Source organism: Cetorhinus maximus, chromosome 9, assembly GCF_964194155.1.
Source record: "Cetorhinus maximus chromosome 9, sCetMax3.hap1.1, whole genome shotgun sequence".
NCBI classification, from domain to species: domain Eukaryota; kingdom Metazoa; phylum Chordata; class Chondrichthyes; order Lamniformes; family Cetorhinidae; genus Cetorhinus; species Cetorhinus maximus.
The window spans coordinates 83,853,324-83,874,113 of NC_135887.1; the positions used below are offsets into that span (position 1 = coordinate 83,853,324).

A 20,790-nucleotide genomic window follows, 5' to 3' on the forward strand; every position below is an offset into this window, starting at 1 on the left:
TGTTGTTTTTCTTCTCATGATCTTTCTCCTTACAAACTCACCTCGCCATTTTCTCTGCCCTCACTTCATATCACCTGTGCTCTTTTGACCCACATCATTATAGAGTGACCTATCTCAGCCATTTCAAAGTCATAAGATTGCGATGTTTGTGTTAGAAATGTTGCAGCAGCACCTACGTCCTGTCAATTCCTCCGATTATAAGTTACTATATTCACATGTGGAAATTGGCACACTGAACTTTCATCCTCCCCAGTGGGTGTGTTGACGTGCAATAAGTTTATATAGGCAGTGTCCATTATAAATGTGGATCTAGGAATTTATAATGGAAGATATAGAAATAAGGATGGAATGTAGGACTTTAAAATAGAGGCTCCATTACTTTATTCTCTCTCTTTGTTTTTCTCTAAGTTGTTATAACCAATAGTACTTTGCCTGACTTCTCCAAAGTTAAGCTGTTATGTGCATTCCATTGTTATTAATGCTTCTGATACCCCAATTTTGTTACAAAGCTTTCTGCATTCAAATTTCTGTGACTTAATCATCTTTTTCTCTACTCTGTGCCATATCAGTTTAAGCCCACCTAAGCACTGAAGATATTTCCTGTAGTCCTTTTCAGATGAAATCCTTCACCCATGTCGTTGGTTTAATCCCTACGTCCTAAATATCTCAACCTTGCTGCACTATTTCTCCATCAGTGTATTTACCACCCTCACCTTTCTGTTCCTATACTGAATGAGGACCTTCTCTTTAATTTATATTCCAATTTCTGATCCTTCCTCTTAAGCACCTCAGTTTTTCTTCCTGTTATTGATTCCAATACAAACCATGACTTGTGTCTGTTCCTCTCAAAAGTATTTTGTACCTTCTCCCTGATACCCCCAAACCTGATCCTTGTGAAGCAACAAACCTTTTGGGACTCTTGAGTGCAGCTACAGAACAAATGTCTATTCCCCTTACCATGAAATCCCTGTAGTGTGTGTTTGTATATTTAACTTTTCCTTTTTGGCAATCACTGGATCCTCAGTGCTGTGGCTTTGCTTGTTATTAGCCACCCCCAAATTGCTGTATTCAGCACTGAATGTCTGTTTGTAAATTCAACACATCTGGAAGATCCTTGCACTATCTCTTCTTCCTACCTCCGTGGATGGTCTCACATTTCTCTTCTTCATTTCCTCATTCTGCCTGTGGTCTGACCACCTCTTGTAATATGCATTCCAAGAACACTTCAGCCTCTCATACTGGTTTAGTAAGCTGAGCTGCTCCCCAGGCTTAGAAACTGGCAGTCAGAGACTCTTCCCACAATGTGCGTGCACAAAACATGTATTGCATATTTTCAATTTCTTCTTTCCTCCCTCCCATCCCAATCCATATTAAACTAGAGATAAAAACAAAAAGCTAAAAGCTACTGTGGATGCTGGAAATCCAAAACAAAAACAGAATTACCTGGAAAAACTCAGCAGGTCTGGCAGCATCGGTGGAGAAGAAATCAGTTAACGTTTCGAGTCTTCATGACCCTTCGGCAGAACTGAGTATAGTTAGGAGAAAGGTGAAATATAAGCTGGTCTAAGGTGGGGGGGCGGGGGGGAGAGAGAAGTTGAGGGTGGGATGATTGTGGAGATAAGCAAGCAGTGATAGGAGCAGATAATCAAAAGATGTCACAGACAAAAGGATCAAAGAGGTGTTGAAGGTGGTGATATTATCTAAGATAAGTGCTAATTAAGAATGGAAGGCAGGATACTCAAGGTACAGCTCTAGTGGGGGTGGGGTGGAAAGACTAACAAAGTTTTAGTTTTAGATTTAAAAATAATGGAAATAGGTGGGAAAAGAAGAATCTATATAAATTATTGAAAAAAAAGGGAGGGGGGAGAAACGGGGTGGGATGGGGGGAGGGGGAGTTTAAGATCTAAAGTTGTTGAATTCAATATTCAGCCCGGAAGGCTGTAAAGTGCCTAGTCGGAAGATGAGGTGCTGTTCCTCCAGTTTGCGTTGGGCTTCACTGGAACAATGCAGCAAGCCAAGGACAGACATGTGGGCAAGAGAACAGGGTGGAGTGTTAAAATGGCAAGCGACAGGGAGGTTTGGGTCTTTCTTGCGGACAGACCGCAGGTGTTCTGCAAAGCGGTCGCCCAGTTTGCGTTTGGTCTCTCCAATGTAGAGGAGACCGCATTGGGAGCAACGAATGCAGTAGACTAAGTTAGGGGAAATGCAAGTGAAATGTTGCTTCACTTGAAAGGAGTGTTTGGGCCCTTGGACGGTGAGGAGAGAGGAAGTGAAGGGGCAGGTGTTGCATCTTCTGCGTGGGCATGGGGAGGTGCCATAGGTGGGGGTTGAGGAGTAGGGGGTGATGGAGGAGTGGACCAGGGTGTCCCGGAGGGAACGATCCCTATGGAATGCCGCCAGGGGGGGTGAAGGGAAGATGTGTTTGGTGGTGGCATCATGCTGGAGTTGGCGGAAATGGTGGAGGATGATCCTTTGAATGCGGAGGCTGGTGGGGTGATAAGTGAGGACAAGGGGGACCCTATCATGTTTCTGGGAAGGAGGAGAAGGCGTGAGGGCGGATGCGCGGGATATGGGCCGGACACGGTTGAGGGCCCTGTCAACGACCATGGGTGGAAAACCTCGGTTAAGGAAGAAGGAGAACATGTCAGAGGAACTGTTTTTGAAGGTAGCGTCATCAGAACAGATGCGACGGAGGCGAAGGAACTGAGAGAATGGGATGGATCCATGCAACACCTGCCCCTTCACTTCCTCTCTCCTCACCGTCCAAGGGCCTAAACACTCCTTTCAAGTGAAGCAGCATTTCACTTGCATTTCCCCTAACTTAGTCTACTGCATTCATTGCTCCCAATGCGGTCTCCTCTACATTGGAGAGACCAAACGCAAACTGGGCGACCGCTTTGCAGAACACCTGCGGTCTGTCCGCAAGAAAGACCCAAACCTCCCTGTCGCTTGCCACTTTAACACTCCACCCTGTTCTCTTGCCCACATGTCTGTCCTTGGCTTGCTGCATTGTTCCAGTGAAGCCCAACGCAAACTGGAGGAACAGCACCTCATCTTCCGACTAGGCACTTTACAGCCTTCCGGGCTGAATATTGAATTCAACAACTTTAGATCTTAAACTCCCCCTCCCCCCATCCCCACCCCGTTTCTCCCCCCTCCCTTTTTTTTCAATAAGTTATATAGATTCTTCTTTTCCCACCTATTTCCATTATTTTTAAATCTAAAACTAAAACTTTGTTAGTCTTTCCACCCCACCCCCACTAGAGCTGTACCTTGAGTATCCTGCCTTCCATTCTTAATTAGCACTTTTCTTAGATAATATCACCACCTTCAACACCTCTTTGATCCTTTTGTCTGTGACATCTTTTGATTATCTGCTCCTATCACTGCTTGCTTATCTCCACAATCATCCCACCCTCAACTTCTCTCTCCCCCCCGCCCCCCCACCTTAGACCAGCTTATATTTCACCTTTCTCCTAACTATACTCAGTTCTGCCGAAGGGTCATGAAGACTCGAAACGTTAACTGATTTCTTCTCCACCGATGCTGCCAGACCTGCTGAGTTTTTCCAGGTAATTCTGTTTTTGTTTTCCATATTAAACTAGATCTGTTTTGTAAATGAAATGGAATATAAGTGGAATGAAATCAAATGTAACTTAGCAATGTAACCCCTGTATATATAATTTTACACTGTGTATGTCAAAACTGAGCTACTTTGCACTCCACTGGTGCCTCATTGCTCAAGACTAATAACATATTAAATTTCTGCTGTCTTATTGCATAGCTCAACTGCCAATGAAAAAAAAAATCAGGGAACAGATTATCTTGTTATTTATGTAACAGGAACATAGGAATTTCTATATGAAAAAAGACCTAGCTGCTTCAAGTTCACCTGCAACCACTCTGGCAGTTACCTGATATAAAGGAGTTGTTAACTAGTCGCACAATCAATCTCTATCAGTTAGTCTACAACAGGCATAGACATGAGGCAAGAAAAATCTCTGTCATGGAAAGCTTTTTGAACCATAGGTCCAAAGTCACCAGTTCGCCCTAAGCGTTGCTACAATTACCATATGTCATGACTCAAATTGCTCGTACACTGTATCTCAAAATATTCTCTGACAGAAACCTATCTAATTTGTATTTGAATTAATCAATACTATCTGCTGAAAGTGGTCTGTTCCATAGTAGCAGCGTGAATCCATGAACTTCACCTGCATTCAAATTTTTGAGATTTTGCCCTTCCAGGGTATCTCAAAAAAAGGTATCTCAAAAATGTGAGCAACAGGTGAAGCTAGCTGTTTCACGCTGCTACTATGCAGTAGCAGCACAAGTGGTATTTGCTGTCAAGCCAAAAAGACGTTCTGCCTATCACACAAATGATTAATGTGGTGTATGAATTTCTGTCCCAGTGTGATGCTAGGTATGTAGGCCGTATGTCCCAAATCGGGGGATCCTATCAAACAGCAGGTTCCAGCCACTGTTCGCAGCGGGCAGGGTACAGAACATACCCAACCAGCCCATGCTTGCAAAACTCAAAACACAGTGTCTAACACTAGATGTGATTCCGCGATTGGACAAAATTTACTAAATAATCCTCAGTGTGCTAAGAATTACGCTGACAACCAATTTAAGATCGTCAGTCAGGTTCAAAATGTGGCACATTTGCTGTACTGGAAGCTGCATATATTAATACACAGGGCGCTGTTCTTTGCAGACGATGCCTATTTCAGCTAAACAAAATGAGTGACAGCCATTCACTGACTTATTCCTCAGGACAATGCTTTGACCAATAGGGTCAAGCTGCCTGGTTTAAATTTCAAACAATGCTTAGCAATTAACTGTCACTCACCATCAGTGGTGTGTTCTCCATGGCAACGTCACTTGCCAACCAATCAGTACTCTCTTCATATACATATAAATTGTTGTTTTTCCCCTTTATATTGGTATTCTTGCAAGTGTCCTGATGAGCGCAAGACAAAAAGCTTAGACATGCCTCTTTTTTTCACCAATACTCAAGCTCTGTACTATCAAACAATTCTTCATGAGTTTTGTGTTTTCTGCCAATTTTGTCATTTTGCTTAAGTCTGAGGCCTAGATGATGTGTAAAGATGTCGCAAAACAGACACCTTTGGGACCCCACTGATAACATGCTGCCAGGCTGAGAACTATCCTTGTACTGCTATCAGTCACCCAATTGCACATCCATTGATAAATATTTTCACTGATTTCCACTTCCTTTATTTTAAGCAATCAACTAATTAACCTAATTCCATGCTAAACCAGTTCACAGGTAAGACACAAAATAAATAGAAATAAATAAAGTCAAAATACAAAAATATAAAAGTCTATTTTTTCCATATTCACACACACCACTGAATCTAAGCTCCATGCTCACCTAGACTTTTACATTACATCACTGCCCAGTGCTGATCATTGATTAGCAGCACAGATGTGCCTTTCCTAATGGTTTAATGGGTATATGCACTATGAATTATGATGCTTAACTTCACAGATAGGAAGCATCCAGGTTTGAACCATGGCCATGAACGACTGAGTAAAATAATCTCAGGTCAGCCAAAAGATGCTGAAGTTAATCTTGGAGCACCTAGGCTAGAGAATAGAAAAATCAGTCAAACTCCCTCGTCCTGATTATCCAGTGAAAATCAGATTAGGGTCGTACCCTGTGGTCAAACATCTTATAGTGACACATTGACCAGGCTCACACAAGATGAGCTACTTGGGCAAGGGACTAGAGAGATAATTATCTTGAGATAACACCGAAGCAAGTCCCTGGGAGGAATTTTACAGCCCCTCCCACCAGCAGGAATTTCCAATCCCGCCAAAGTTGATGGACTTTTGAAAGGTTGCCGCATTTTCCAGCCCCACCCACAGCACTTCGGGGCCATAAAATTCCTCCCACTGTCTTCGGGAGAGAAGGTGAGCAAAAGCTGGTGAGGGGAAAGTCATAACCCAAGTAAGGGAAAGAATTGGAACGATATTTTAGAGCAGAATTTTATTTCCCTAACTGTTGACTTGAATTGTTACATAATATGAGTTTTGGTTCCCTGCAGATGCAGCCGCAGTTTCTTCCCTGACGTGTGACGGACTGGAACTCCACACTATCCTCCAGTTGGCGTGGACATGTCCGAGCGGAACGTACACAGGCTTTCATATTAGTGCAACAGATTCCACCACTGTCATAACTAACAACATTTCGTCATGTCCCTCAAAAGAGAAACCATTCAATCTGAAAATTGTTGCATTCTTCACAAATTATTCTGTGAACATCACTACCTTGTCATGTGGTCGGCCAAGTACACCGACCAGTGTAGACTGTCGTTCTGACATTGCTCGTAAGTACAAACTCGGCACACTGTCTTCACAGTGAATAAATAGATGTGACACTGGAGAGCTGGCATCAAAAGAGACTTCTCAGGCACACCTTTCTGCTAAAGATATATTTTTTTAAACCAGCATCTACCAACTTTATTTTTATCCTAGGGGTTCTGATCAGGAGTCCTCAGATACTGAAGCAGTCCTTGTTCAAATACAGCAAGACCTGGACAACATCCAGGCTTGGGCTGACAAGTAACATTCGCACCAGGCAATAACCGTCTCCGACAAGAGAGAATCTAACCATCACCCCTTGACATTCAGTGGTACTACCACCGCTGAATGGCCCACTATCAACAACCTGAGGGTTACCATTGATCAAAAACTGAACTGGACTAGCCATATAAATACTGTGGCTACAAGGCCATGTCAGAGGCTAGGAATCCTGCAATGAGTAATTCACCACCTGACTCCCCAAAGCCTGTCCACCATCTACAAGGTACAGGTCAGGAGTGTGATTGAATACTCTCCACTTGCCTGGATGAGTGCAGCTTCAACAACACTCAAGAGGCTTGACACCATCTAGGACAAAGCAGCCGCTTGATTGGCACCACATCCACAAACATTCACTCCCTCCACCACCGACAAACAGTGGCAGCAGTGTGTACCATCTACAAGATGCACTGCAGGAACTCACCAAGGCTCCTTAGGCAGCACCTTCCAAACCCACGACCACTACCATCTAGAAGGACAAAGACAGCAGATAATGGGAACGCCATCACCTGGAAGTTCTCCTCCAAGCCACTAACCATCCTGACTTGGAAATATATCACCGTTCCTTCCACTGTCACTGGGTCAAAATCCTGGAACTCCACCCCCCCCTCCCACAACAGCACTGTGGGTGTACCTACACCACATGGACTGCAACAGTTCAAGGAGGCAGCTCACCACCACCTTCTCGAGGCCAATTAGGGAGGAGCAATAAATGCTGGCCTAGCCAGTGACGCCTACATCCCCTAAATGAATTAAAAAAACAAAGCAAAGTTATGATGCTATGTAGAGTCATAAAATCTTACTGTAGAAAAGGAGGGCCTTCAGCCTATTGTGCCTGTGCCAACTGTGGATGAGTTAACCAATTAGTCACTCTTTCACCATCGCAATTTTTTTCTTTTCAAGTATACATTCAATTTTTTTTTGAAAGATGCTATTAAATGCGGTTCCACCACACTTTGAGGCAGTGCTTTCCAAATCATCATAACTTGCTGTGTAAAAACAGAAATCCCTTCTTATACTTTTGCCAATTATTTTGCGTCCTCTGGATACCAACCCACACACCAGAGAAAGCAGTTTCTCCTTATTTACTTTAACAAAACCCTTCATAATTTGGAACATCCTGCCCACCAGCCCCCACCCCCTGCATCCAGCAGCTAAAAAGTCAGCAGGGAGTCCACCCAAAACCCCAACAGCTGCCCAGCAACAATTTAACACTGGGATCAGTGTTTAATTGCTTTAAGGTGAGATTTACGCCCCTTCCTCGGAACACCGGCAGCTCTGTGATTCCCAGCAGTGCCATTCAGGAGCAATGGCCACTGCTGATACTACAGGCAGGGTCACCACACTGAGGAGCCCAGCTAAGCCCGGGTCTGGGGTGTCAGTGAGGAAATGTAGGGGGCCGAGTTCCAGGCCAGTGGGTAGGCTTGCCTCAAACACGGCCCGGGGGAGGGTTAACCCTCAGGAGTGCGAGGGGGTGAGATGATCTGGGGGTGGAGGTGCCTCCGATGGATCCAGGAGGCCCACGAAGGAGAAGTTCCCCTCCCCCTTTGCTCGATCCCAGCCAGCGTAAACTACTGGGTTTCCCGCATAGCATGGGACTCCCCCATTGCGGGTAAAATTAATACACCGGTGGTGGCCATCTCCCCCAGCCCCAAAAATTTTCAGACAGGTTGGGACTGGCGAGTAGGCAGAGGGACAGCCACGAGCTGGATTTTACCTACCCCCCAACCCACCTCCTCTGGCCTTCAAAGCTGGCGATGGAACATAAAATCCAGTCTCTTGTGTCTAAATAGCATATAGTGTTTCAAAGCACTTCACATAATGAAATACAGCAATGATTGTTAAGTACACAAGTGTGACAGCAAGTTTTTACAGTGTTGAGATGATTGACCAATTAATGTGTCTTTGGTGTTAATTAAAGGATAGATGTTGGCCAGAGCACCAGGAGAATTCCCTGTCCCTCTTCAAATGCTGACATAAGATTTTTAGCATCTACTTGAACTAATGCGAACTGCAGACGGGACTTCATTTTAGTGTATTTTTCAAAGGCCACGAATGTCCATTGAGGCAACGCACACTAGACTTTCAGACCAAGTAGTACTAGCTCGTGGTCTGAAAGTCTAGAGTGGGGACTGGAACTCTCAACCTTCTCACAATAGGGAGGTGGCTGGAATTGTTTCCACCAGTCAGCCTCCTGGTAGCTTGATTTTGTTTTCCCACTTTTACCTCTGACGCCACACTTTCGTATTTTGGTACTCTTGGTGCTTGCTGGGAGTACATATCAGGAAATTTGGCAATCCACCCATTTTCTGACTTACTTTATTCTTAGTTTAATGGTCAGGAAATCACAGACTGGGAGAAGTAGGATGGGATGAATGCAAGTTCCCAATATGCGTTTCTTGCATGTGCAAGGACTGTTGAAACAAGTCCTGAGATAAGTCTTGAGATAACTCACTGCTGCAGTTGATAATTGAAGAAAACTAAATATCGGCATAAAAGCAAAATACTGCAGATGCTGAAAATCTGAAACAAATTTTGGAACATTATTGAACGAAATATAAGCCTTTCCATATGTAACCCAGACACAGTGGATGAAAGTCTGCCCTGTTTACAAGCTAAAAAAATTCCAAGCGAAATGTCTTTGGCAGTCTTTATCCAGTTCCTAATGACCCTATGCACACGTACTTCAGCTAGATGTTGAGGCACTAATGGATATATTTTCCACTTGCAAGTTCTAGATGCAAGGCAGCATCTGCCAGGAGTGCGTATTGGGAAATCCCATGATTTCTGTCCATGAATTATCCAATCAGAATTGTTACTTGTGTAACAATTCCAGTTGTGCTGTTTTAAAGTTCAGGCTGAAGTATTTATTGTGAAGGAGCAGCATGAAAGGATTTTATTCCACATCTAACCCTGCTATAGGTAAGGTGAGGATGCTTGAAACAGAATCTAAATACCTGAAATGCAAAGAATCCCATTCTCCTAATATAGGAGTGAGAAAGGAAATCCAGCAAAACATTTCCACCCATTCTGTAATAAGCTTTGAAATAAGTCATTCGGTAAGTTAATTGAAATGTAAATTAATTCAAGATATTTCCTTGAAAAGGAGTGGAGAAAAAAGAATGATGGCTGTTAGTGAGAAAAGTGCAGTTTGGGTTGGTCAATGAATAGGGGACAGTTGCATTGTCTTTTGAATTGCTAAAAGTTCTTGTATTCTAACATCCCTTTCCTTGTTGATCAAAAATGTATATATCCAAGCACACAAGTCATTGAAAAGGTGTATTGTGCTATTTCATACTTTCATCTTGTTTATTTGCAGGACCTCCCCAGCCTTCTGGTAACTTAGAATTACCAGATATTATAATTACCCACAAAACAATGAAGTTCACCATCCAAGAAGGTGCATTTAATTCCAGCAGTGGTCCGCTTGTGGCAATTGCTGTGATTGTTACAAAAGAACAACGCAGTAAGTATTTCCTTTCTTTAATTGAATTACAATCATCCTTCCCCTATGAGGAGTTGGACTCATCTAATGATCCTGACCCTGGCTGATTTACATCTCATATTATACCAGAGGTGCAAATATCCTTGCCCTGAACTTTTTTAAAGCTTTGTTTGTTGTGGAAGTGCAATAGATTAGGATTTCTGGCCAACAATCCTTAACTGCTCGGAATGAGTTCATCTATAGAGTGTCATTTACAGAATTATCTGGATGCTTGAAGCATGCAGGAATCAGGAAAATTGGAGAAATATCTTGGCAAACTTTTGGCAGGTAATGGTGGTCGTTCTAGTTGAAGGTAGATTTTTTTTTTAGTGGCAACAATTTCTCTGTTCTTGATCAGTGATCTGAAGAAAGGCATTGAGGAAACTGTCTGCAGGCTCATAGTACGCAGATTTTATGTGAACCTAACTAAGTGTGGCTGAAGTCGCATTCACTTATGAAAGACAGGTGAAATATTTGGGAATATCTCCCCTGACACAGTGATTGGCTGGAACTTGTTTGACCAACATTTGAGGTTAGAGAAGAATTTCCCAGAATTTTCTTTCATCCCGCCCCCTCCAAAATTGGCTTTATTTTTTCCTCATAGGGCATTGTGTGGCTGGTTGTTGGGAAGATGTGACAGGATGAGGTTTATGAGTGAAGAAGTTAAAGCATGACAGTATTGGACAGGTGTGACAAACCATCTGGTCTTTTTCTGACCACCCTCTTTATATTTTTGCAAACATAACAGCATGGTTGAATAACAGCTTTTAAAATGATACGTATGCAATAGGAATGGCCTCGGTAATTCCTTGTCATCCAATCAATAGTATTCAAGGTCAAGCTAAGAGCTGGAGCTTTCTCAACCTACTGCTGAAATACAGAGATGGCAAGAGTTCTGCACAACCTTCTCATATAACACTTTCACCTTTTACAATTGTGTATTAATGCATAAGATTTGGTATGTCAGTGTTGCTGTGAACAACCTTCCAATTGGGTATATAAAAGTTGATTTTATGAGATTCCATTGGTGGTGAGGAGCTTTGCTGACCAGGAAAACAAATCTGGAATCAGGTGCTCAGGCCATCTTCCCTAACCCACATTTTGAATGTGACGGAAAAAGCCAGCATTTATTGTCCATCCCTAATTGCACTTGAGAAAATGGTGAGACACCTTCTTGACCTGCTGCCATGTGTGTGGCATAGGTACATCCACAGTCTGGTTACCCTTAAGACTTCATTAAGATACAGATTTGAATAGGACCTTTGATGAGCAGGATGGAACTTACTTTGGGTGAAGTTGAAGGGAAAAAGCAATTCCTTGAGGATATAAGAAAGAGCAAGGCCCAATATGTTCACTACTTTCCTGTGGAAAACAGGCTTAACTGGGCACAGAACTGCTAAGGTTCTTAAGAGAACAGAGCATAATAGAAAATAGAATCATAGAATGGTTACAGCACGGAAGTAGGATATTCAGCCCATCATTTTTGTGCTGGCTCTCTGAAGGAGCAATTCACATAGTGCTACTCCGCCACCTTCTCACCATAGCCCTGTATTTTTTTTTCTTTTCAGATAGTGACCCAATTCCCTCTTCAATGTCTCAATTGAACCTGCCTACACAAAACTCTCGAGCAGTGCATTCCAGATCTAACCACTCACTGTGTGAAAAGTTATTCCCCATGTCATCATTGCTTCCTTTGCCAATTACCTTAAATTCCTGGTTCTCGATCCTTCCACCAATGGGAATAGTTTCTCTCTCTTTAGCCTGTCCAGACCCCTCATGATTTTGAATGCCTCCATCATATCACTTCTTAACCTTCTCTTCTGCAAGGAGAACAGTCCCAACTTCTCTAATGTCAGTATGCAACTGAAGTTCCTCATCCTTAGAACCATGCTTTTCTACACTCTCTCTGATGCCTTCACACCCTACCCAAAGTCTGGTGCCCAGAACTGGATGCAATACTCCTTTTGCGGCCGAACCAGTGTTTTATACAGGTTTAACATAATTTCCTTGCTTTTATACTCTATACCCCTATTTATAAAGCCCAGGAAGTTGTGTGCTTTATTAACCATGCCTTCAACCTGTCCTGCCACCTTCAATGGCCTATGCACAAATACACCCAGGTCCCTCTGCTCCTACATTCCCTTTAGAATTGTAATCTTTATTTTATATTGTCTCTCTGCAATCTGCCTATCAAAATTAATCACTTCACACTTCTCTGCATTAAATTTCATATGCCAAATGCCCACCTATTCCACCAACACGTCTATGTCCTTTTGAAGTTCTAAATTATCCTCCTCATAGTTCACAATACTTCCAAGCTTCATGTCGTCCAAAAATTTTGAAGTTGTGCCCTGTACTCCATTGTCAAGGTCATTCATATAACAAAGACCAGGAGTACTAACACTGATCCATGGGGAACTCCACTATAAACCTTCCTTCACTCCGAAAAACAACTGTTCACCATTACTCTTTGTTTCCTATTGCTCAGCCAATTTGCTATCCATGTTGCTATATTTCGACTGTATGCAAACTATCTCTTCTTCAAAAGTACAATTATAGTTACAGTTTTGTTTGCTAATCTTTGCTTCCAATTTATCTGAGCCAGATCCATTCTTAGCCCATGGAATTTGGCTTTCCCCCAGCTAATTATTCTTACCCTAGATTGCTCTTTGTCCTTTTCCATAGCCAACCTAAACCTTATAATACAACGATCACCATCCCCTAGATGGTCCCTTACTGAGACTTGATCCACTTGGCCCACATCATTCCCAAGAACCAGATCCAGAAATGTCTCCTTTTTTTGTTGGACTAGAAACATAGTGCTATAGAAAATTCTCCTGAGCACACTCTAGGAACTCATGCCCTTCTCTGCTTCTTACACTACCACTACTATCAAAGTCTATATTCAGATACTGACCTCATCTCGTCTGGAGATCTTCCTTCCACAGCTTCCAACCTCGTAGTCTCCCAACCTCGGACGGCACGCTCCTACCCAAAATCCACAAACAGGACTGTCCCGGCAGACTGATCATGTCAGCCAGTTCCTGCACCATGGAACTAATTTCTTGCTATCTTGACTCCATTCATTCTCCCCTTATCCAGTCCCATCCCACCTACATCGATGATTCCTCTGACACCCTACATCATATCAACAATTTCCAGTTCCCTGGCCCCAACTACCTCCTCTTCACCATGGACGTCCAATCCCTCTACACCTCCATCCCCCACCAGGATGGTCTGAGGGCCCTTAGCTTCTTCCTCGAACAGAGGCCCGAACAATCCCCATCCACCACTACTCTCCTCCATCTGGCTGAACTTGTTCTCTCACTGAACAATTTCTCATTAAACTCCTCTCACTTCCTCCAAATAAAAGGTGTGGCTATGGGTACCCGCATGGGCCCCAGTTATGCCTGTCTCTTTATGTGGAACATTTCTTGTTCTAGTCCTACTGCGGCCCCCTCCCACAACTCTTTCTCCGATACACCAATGACTGCTTTGGTGCTGCTTCATGCTCTCTTCTGGACCTGGAAAAATTTATTAATTTTACTTCCAATTTCCACCCCTCCATCATTTTCACATGGTCCATCTCTGACATTTCCCTTTCCTTCCTTGATCTCTCTGTCTCAATTTCTGGTGATAGACTGTCCACCAATATTCATTACAAGCCTACAGACTCTTACAGCTACCTTGACTACAGCTCCTCACACTCCGCTTCCTGTAAGGACACCATCCCATTCTCTCAGGTCCTTCGCATCTGTTCTGATGATGCCACTTTCAAAAACAGTTCCTCTGACATGTCTTCCTTCTTCCTTAACCGAGGTTTTCCACCCATGGTGGTCGACAGGGCCCTCAACCGTGTCCGGCCCATCTCCCGTGCATCCGCCCTCACACCTTCCTCTACCTCCCAGAATCATGATAGGGTCCCCCTTGTCCTCACTTATCACCCCACCAGCCTCCGCATTCAAAGGATCATCCTCCACCATTTCCGCCAACTCCAGCATGATGCCACCACCAAACACATCTTCCCTTCACCCCCCCGGCGGCATTCCGCAGGGATCGTTCCCTCCGGGACACCCTGGTCCACTCCTCCATCACCCCCTACACCTCAACACCCTCCCACGGCACCTTCCCATGCAACCGCAGAAGGTGCAGCATCTGCTGCCTTACTTCCCCTCTCCTCACCGTCCAAGGGCCCAAACACTCCTTTCAAGTGAAGCAGCACTTCACTTGCACTTCCCTCAATTTAGTCTACTGCATTTGCTGCTCCCAATGCGGTTTCCTCTACATTGGAGAGACCAAACGCAGAGTGGATGACCGCTTTGCAGAACACCTTCAGTCTGTCCGCAAGCATGACCCAGACCTCCCTGGCACTTGCCATTTCAACACACCACCCTGCTCTCATGCCCACATGTCCGTCCTTGGCCTGCTGCAATGTTCCAGTGAAGCTCAACGCAAACTGGAGGAACAGCACCTCATCTTACGACTAGGCACTTTACAGCCTTCTGGACTGAATATTGAGTTCAACAACTTTAGATCATGAACTCTGTCCTCCATCCCCACCCCCTTTCCGATCCCCCTTTTTTCCAATAATTTATATAGATTTTTCTTTTCCCACCTATTTCCATTATTTTTAAATGTATTTCCATCCATTGTTTTATCTCTATCTTTTAGCCTATTTTGATCCCTTCCCCTCACCCCACCCCCACTAGAGCTATCTGTGCCTTGCTCGTCCTGCTTTCTACCCTTAATGTCACCTATTAGCACATTTCTTAGCTAACATCACCACCGTCAACACCTCTTTGGCCTTTTGTCTATGACATCTTTTGGCAATCTCCACCTATCACTGGCCCTCTATCCAGCTCTACCTGCCCCACCCTCCCCCCTTAAACCAGCTTATATTTCACCTCTCTTATGTTTTTCCTTAGTTCTGTTGAAGAGTCATACGGACTCGAAATGTTAACTGTATTCCTCTCCGCAGATGCTGTCAGACCTGCTGAGTTTTTCCAGATATTTTTATTTTTGTTTTGGATTTCCAGCATCCGCAGTTTTTTGCTTTTATTCAGATAATTAAAGTCCCCCATTATAACTACTCCATAATTCTTGCACTTCACAGTAATTTCCGTGCATATTTGTTGTTCTATATCTTTCACACTAGCCAAACAGAGTGAGATGTACTCAAGGTTCTCCTGCATTATCTGCCCATTTCTTCTTGATTGCCTGGTGGTCAGCTATTCCTTCCATCCCTGCATATTCTTAAACTGCAGGGTGACCACACCTATTAACATGCTATTCACAAAGCTTGCAACCTCGTGGATGTACCCCAGTGACATCGCCGCTGCTCAAACTCTGAACCTAGAGTTCGAGTTGCTGCAACTGATGACATTTCATGCATATATGATTATCCAGGGTATAAGAAATATTCTGGAGTACCCACATGGAACAGGATGTTCACTCCAGGGGTCTGAACTGCCCTACCATTCTTCTATCTATATAATAAAACTTACTGCTTAAAAAAGACTCACCAGCTACTCACTTCTCTTCTTGTCACTTAAATGTAGAGGGGTTAATTGAAATGCTTTACTTAACCTTATTATTAAAAGTTTAAATTTTTAATGTCATCATGTACAGGGCATTGAGCCTGACCATCATGTCTTGACCGGTATAGTGCATGAACTATCATCTGGGGAAGATGCTCTCTAGTACCAAAGAAGGGTGCCCTCCTTCCACCCATCTTGTTTGGTAACAGATACACTTTGCCAGCTATTAAACAAAGGACAGTTGGGTTCTACATTTCTCCATCTCTTGCCTTCATTCTTTGTTTTCCACCTCTATGTTGGGGTTTCCTTTCCTCGTCTCCCTAAGCTTGGTAAAGGTTCCCAAATATTTAGCATTTATTTTTCTGTTTTCTAAATGCTGAAGCAATATTTCCCATATGCAGCCACTTAGCTTTTAGCAAGTACACCGTTTAAGTTTAAATTGCAAGACAGGTTATGTCTACCCTCCTTTAAGCGGATAACTAAAACCTAGTTGGGAGCTTTGCTAATAAAAATGAGCTTTACTTGTAAAATTGTGCAGTTAGCTCAGTGTATTGTAAGTTATGGGTTACAGTTGATTTGTCATTATGACACTACAGTAGCAAAACTGAGATTGAGTGTTCCAATCCCACCACATTGTGAAATTGAATTCTGCAACAATCTGGTGAATTATGGGCTTGTATTAGAAAAATAATCATGAAAACTGATTGTCATAAAATTGAGACACTATGGTTCTTCCAGGAAGGAAACCTACCACCCCATCTGACCTGGCCTACGTGCATCTCTAATCTCGCACTTTAAATCATGGAATTGTAATGTCCTCAGGACACCTAGACATATGGATTAAATAATATCTCAATGGTGTCACCCCTATTACATCCCAAGAACAGCTTTTGAAAAAAGCTTGATCCTTGTCTCTGTTTTTCCTCGTCTCATAAAATCAGGGCTGTCACACAAGCATTCCTTTGTTACAGATTATTTCCAGTACATTTAGATGCAAAATAAAGCTCCCTCTAATGCAAATCGCAGCTTCTTTCAGCTCCAAGCTCAAAATAGCATTCCCTACTGCATTGGTGTGGCAACATATCCCCTACGCGAGATTGCCTAATTCATCACCAATTGATGTTATAATCTCAGCTACCTAAATTAAATTCACACATGAGGAGATGTTCATCTTGAAATGTATTTTTGCCCAGTTCCAGTTTATGGTCACTGCATCATTCCAGTAGCTCAGCATCTTCACATTTAAAGAGAACAAAAAGAAAATTTGTTTAGAAAACTTGTTAATTTGTGTAGATAGTCACAATGCAATCGATGTAAATAACACTGGACCACATCATGGTGTCATACGTGAATGATGTTTTATTATTTAAAAAAAAACACCTAGATATTCTGATTTCTTTCCCTGCCAAAACACTTTTGAGTACTATGCCTATTTAAAATGTTCTTGTGCATTTTGAAGGTTTTGGGAATTACAAAGTTTATTTTGGGTCCTTGTCCTTTCAGCTATACCCAAATGTTTCTGAGGGGAGAATTTTCTCCCTGTTGGGTGGGCCAGTCCGGAGTGGGCACGAGCAGGCACAGAGCCAATCAGCTTCGCGCCGCCATTTTACATGGGCGGGCCAATTAAGGCCTGCCCAGCGTGACGCGCACCTGGAAGCATTCAGCCCTACCTGTGCGGGCGTGGGTGGAGGGAGAGTCGGGGCCTTCGCTCTTTCGCGCATGCACACAAAAAAGTTCAGAAATCTCCCTAAGGCAGCTCCATGCCTCAGGGAGATTAAGTTCAGTTCAAAAAATGTTTAAAATCAAAAAATAAAATTATTCAGACATGTCCCCTCGTGTGACAGTGCCACATGAGCTGGAACATGTTTATGAATTTTAATAAAAAATTTTATTTAATATATAAACCCTTCATGAAACCTCATCCCGCCCATGGATGAGATTACATGAGAAATGCAAAGGCCGCCTGGGCTCTTCGCCTGCCGCCAACCTAAAGGTTGGACAGGCAGCCCTGACAATGACTTGACTTAGGAAATTAATGGCCTTAACAGGCCTTTGACAGTTTGGCAGGCGCACAGCCAACTCTGGTGCACGCCCACCAAACAGAAGATCGGAATGACGCATGAAAACATCAGGACGCACGCCCGACGTGACCGTGCGTCATTTTACGCATTGGCACGCGGGGCCTGCCCCCGCACGCTGAATGGAAAATTCTGGCCCATCAGTTTCCAATTGTACTGAGATACTTTGATGCTTTTGATCACCAATGGTAACTATCCAAAATGGCATGTATCAAATTAGAAGCAGGAATGAAGGTTACAAAGGATGATCAAATAGCCTATGCAACGTTGTGACTCTTGAGCTGTTGGAACCATAAAATTTTCAAACGAAGGAACTGGTCAAGCTAACAAATATCTTGGTTTTTTCAGGGATGACATGCGTTTTACCTTTTGATGTGAGCAAATGAAATGAAAAACTTCGAAGCCTTTAGATGATTCAGTGAAATAAAATTTATGATATATGGTTTGTGGAAGGTTTGGAATTGATGAGTCGAGCAGTCTTGACTTATTTCACGCTTTCTTCTGTTAAGATTTCTTTTCATTTCTACTACAGATAATATGCCTAATGGGAAAGCCCTTGAAACAGCCTTTAGCACTGCTACATCTACCTACGTAACTCGCGTCATAGATCTTGAAAGTACAACTCAAAATACCAGAGGACCTGCTCTGGCAGCTCCTATCTCTGTCAACATAGGAGATAATAGTAGAAGTCATGGATATGTCAATCAAGAGTTGACTCCTTTAACCAAATACCGGTAAGTTCTGTGCTTATACATTTTTAATAAATGACTGCAAAGAAACAGTGCCATTGTGATACACAGTATTGTAATTGTGTCTCAGTTTTGAAATATTCTCCTTTCAGAGAGCATTATTCACCTTTCCACCCATTTAGGAAGGTATGAAATGCAATATCCTTTCCCGCTCAGCACATTGTCCAAACGCAACAAAAAATAATAGATGTTAGATTGATAAGGTGACTGTCCAATCCCTGAGAAGCCCAATTATATGCATGAGAAAAGGAGGAATAATGTCTTGCTGCAGTATGCAACAGGGCTCGGAGACTGACTGATGCCGTTTCTCTGTTGATACGTTGGTATTTTGCTCTGTCTCTTTAATGGCCTGCATCAGAGGTGAGCACACAATTCTTCTCACAGCTTTTGAAAATTAAATTGTAAAACTGATTGTAATACAGTAATTCCTCACTTAACATTGTAGTTGCATTACTGAAAAGTGCCACTTTAAATGAAACTACCTTAAACAAATCAGATTTTCCCATTACAACCAATGTAAAAGCTGCAGTTAGGTTCTGTCAGAACCTTTCTCATCAGAAAAAACATTGGTCTAGATCTTCCAGTCATCAGCCATTCTGGGCACGTCACCACAGCCCTTGAAGTTCTCTGCGCCCTGATGATGCTGCCCACTTTCAACTGGGGCTTCCAATCCTGGCTGCAGCTGAAATGGGCAAACCCCAGCAAGCGCAGGAGAGACCAAGGAAACAAGACATTTTAATGACGGTAGCTGCTGTATTCAGGTAAGTTTTAAAAGTTCTCAAGTCTTATCATGAATGAGTAGGATGAGCAGTCAGGTCTGAGAGAGGGGGCTGTCAGGTCAGGGTAGGTGGGTAGTGGGGTCGGGCCAGGGGCGATTGCGGGGGAGGTAGCTGGCTGTGGTGCTTGTTGTGATGCGGCAGGTAGTACATGCCAGGCAGACCAAATCCTCAAGGGAAACTTGGCCATGCTATCACAATGGTTTTTCAATTTGTATTTATTACGAGAAGATTTCTGCACTGAATTCAGAAGTAATGAGTCTACTAACAGCTTCAGAGGTTTAAAAATTTAAATTAAAACATTTATTAACAAAAGAAAAGAATTCAAACACATACATAAGATTACAGTTACTTGATATTATAACAAGTCCCAAAATTCCCAATTAACCTGATTCCCAACTACACACCCCCTTTAAAGCAACAGTCCAAAATAGATTTTAAATTTAAATAATCAATCCAGCAAGCTTACCACAGCACCCACTTGACAGTGGAATTCCAATGGCTTCTAACACAACTTTAGTTACTGGAGCAGCACATCTTCAGAGTAGCTGGAGACTTTTCCAAAGCCTGTTTCACTCGGTATACCTTTCAAGATTTTACACAGCCACCCCCACATAGCCTTCCATCCTTCTTTATATATGTTTCTCACCCTTTAATGTGTAAAATCCCATTGTTTTAAATGTCTTTGGAAATTTACTTTTCCTATAATATAAAAACCTTTCATGTCAATATGGCTGTTTCCTTTTGGGGAAAATAAATGTATTGCTTTGCCTCACTATCTTGTTAGTTGTAAACATTATACCATTCCTTTGAAAGTTAAACAACCCCTTCGCTGATCTAAAAATGCAAATTTCCTTCACACCCTATCTGTGGAACCCTCATCCTAACTGATCCATCTCCATTTGAAAAGTCTGCTTTACACCTAACTCTTTAGATAATTTCAATCTTCTAGCCTAAGCATCTCTTGTCTAATTAAATCAGTCACACAAACAGAACCATCCATACTCACACCCATAAGCCTACAATGATATTATGGGAAAAATTTCCCCCCTGTCCAGGGCGGGGGGGAGCAGGTGTGGGCAGGTGCGCCTCCGATCAGTGCCCCCAATTGGGGACGTGCCGCCATTTTACATGGGCGGGCCAATTAAGGCCCACCCAGCGTGACGTCCGCCAGGAAGCACTGTGCGCTCCCTATGCAGGCAGGGGGGAATTCCCTCAGCCGGGAGTACACTCTTTCGCGAAGCGCACACTGATCTCCCTGAGGCTAAGCGCTGCCTCAGGGAGATCGGCTCCAAATTTAAAAATGTTAAAGAAACACTGTCACATGAGTTGGGACACATCCATCACTTTTACTGAAACCTTTATTAAATATTTAAAAACCCTCATGAAACCTCATCCCGCCCATGGATGAGGTTTCATGCTTTTTCTTAAGCCCAGGGCTCCTGCCAACCTTAATTAATGGACCTACCCATCCAACCTTATGTCAATTACTTTTTAAATGGCCTCAGTAGGCCGCTGACAGGTTGGCGGACGCACAGCTGTCTCAGCTCGCTGACC

At 43.1% G+C, this 20,790-nt stretch overlaps 1 protein-coding gene across 1 annotated transcript in view; it reads left to right on the forward strand.

Annotated features, from left to right (window-relative positions):
* The window catches only part of ptprja (protein tyrosine phosphatase receptor type Ja), a 196,500-nt gene that overhangs the window by 124,007 nt on the left and 51,703 nt on the right, over nucleotides 1-20,790 (forward strand). Inside the window, exons 18-20 of the mRNA XM_078548955.1 lie at nucleotides 6,075-6,356; nucleotides 9,929-10,075; nucleotides 18,241-18,442. Of these exons, the coding sequence (XP_078405081.1) occupies nucleotides 6,075-6,356; nucleotides 9,929-10,075; nucleotides 18,241-18,442 (631 nt within the window). The remainder of the gene's footprint in view (nucleotides 1-6,074; nucleotides 6,357-9,928; nucleotides 10,076-18,240; nucleotides 18,443-20,790) is intronic.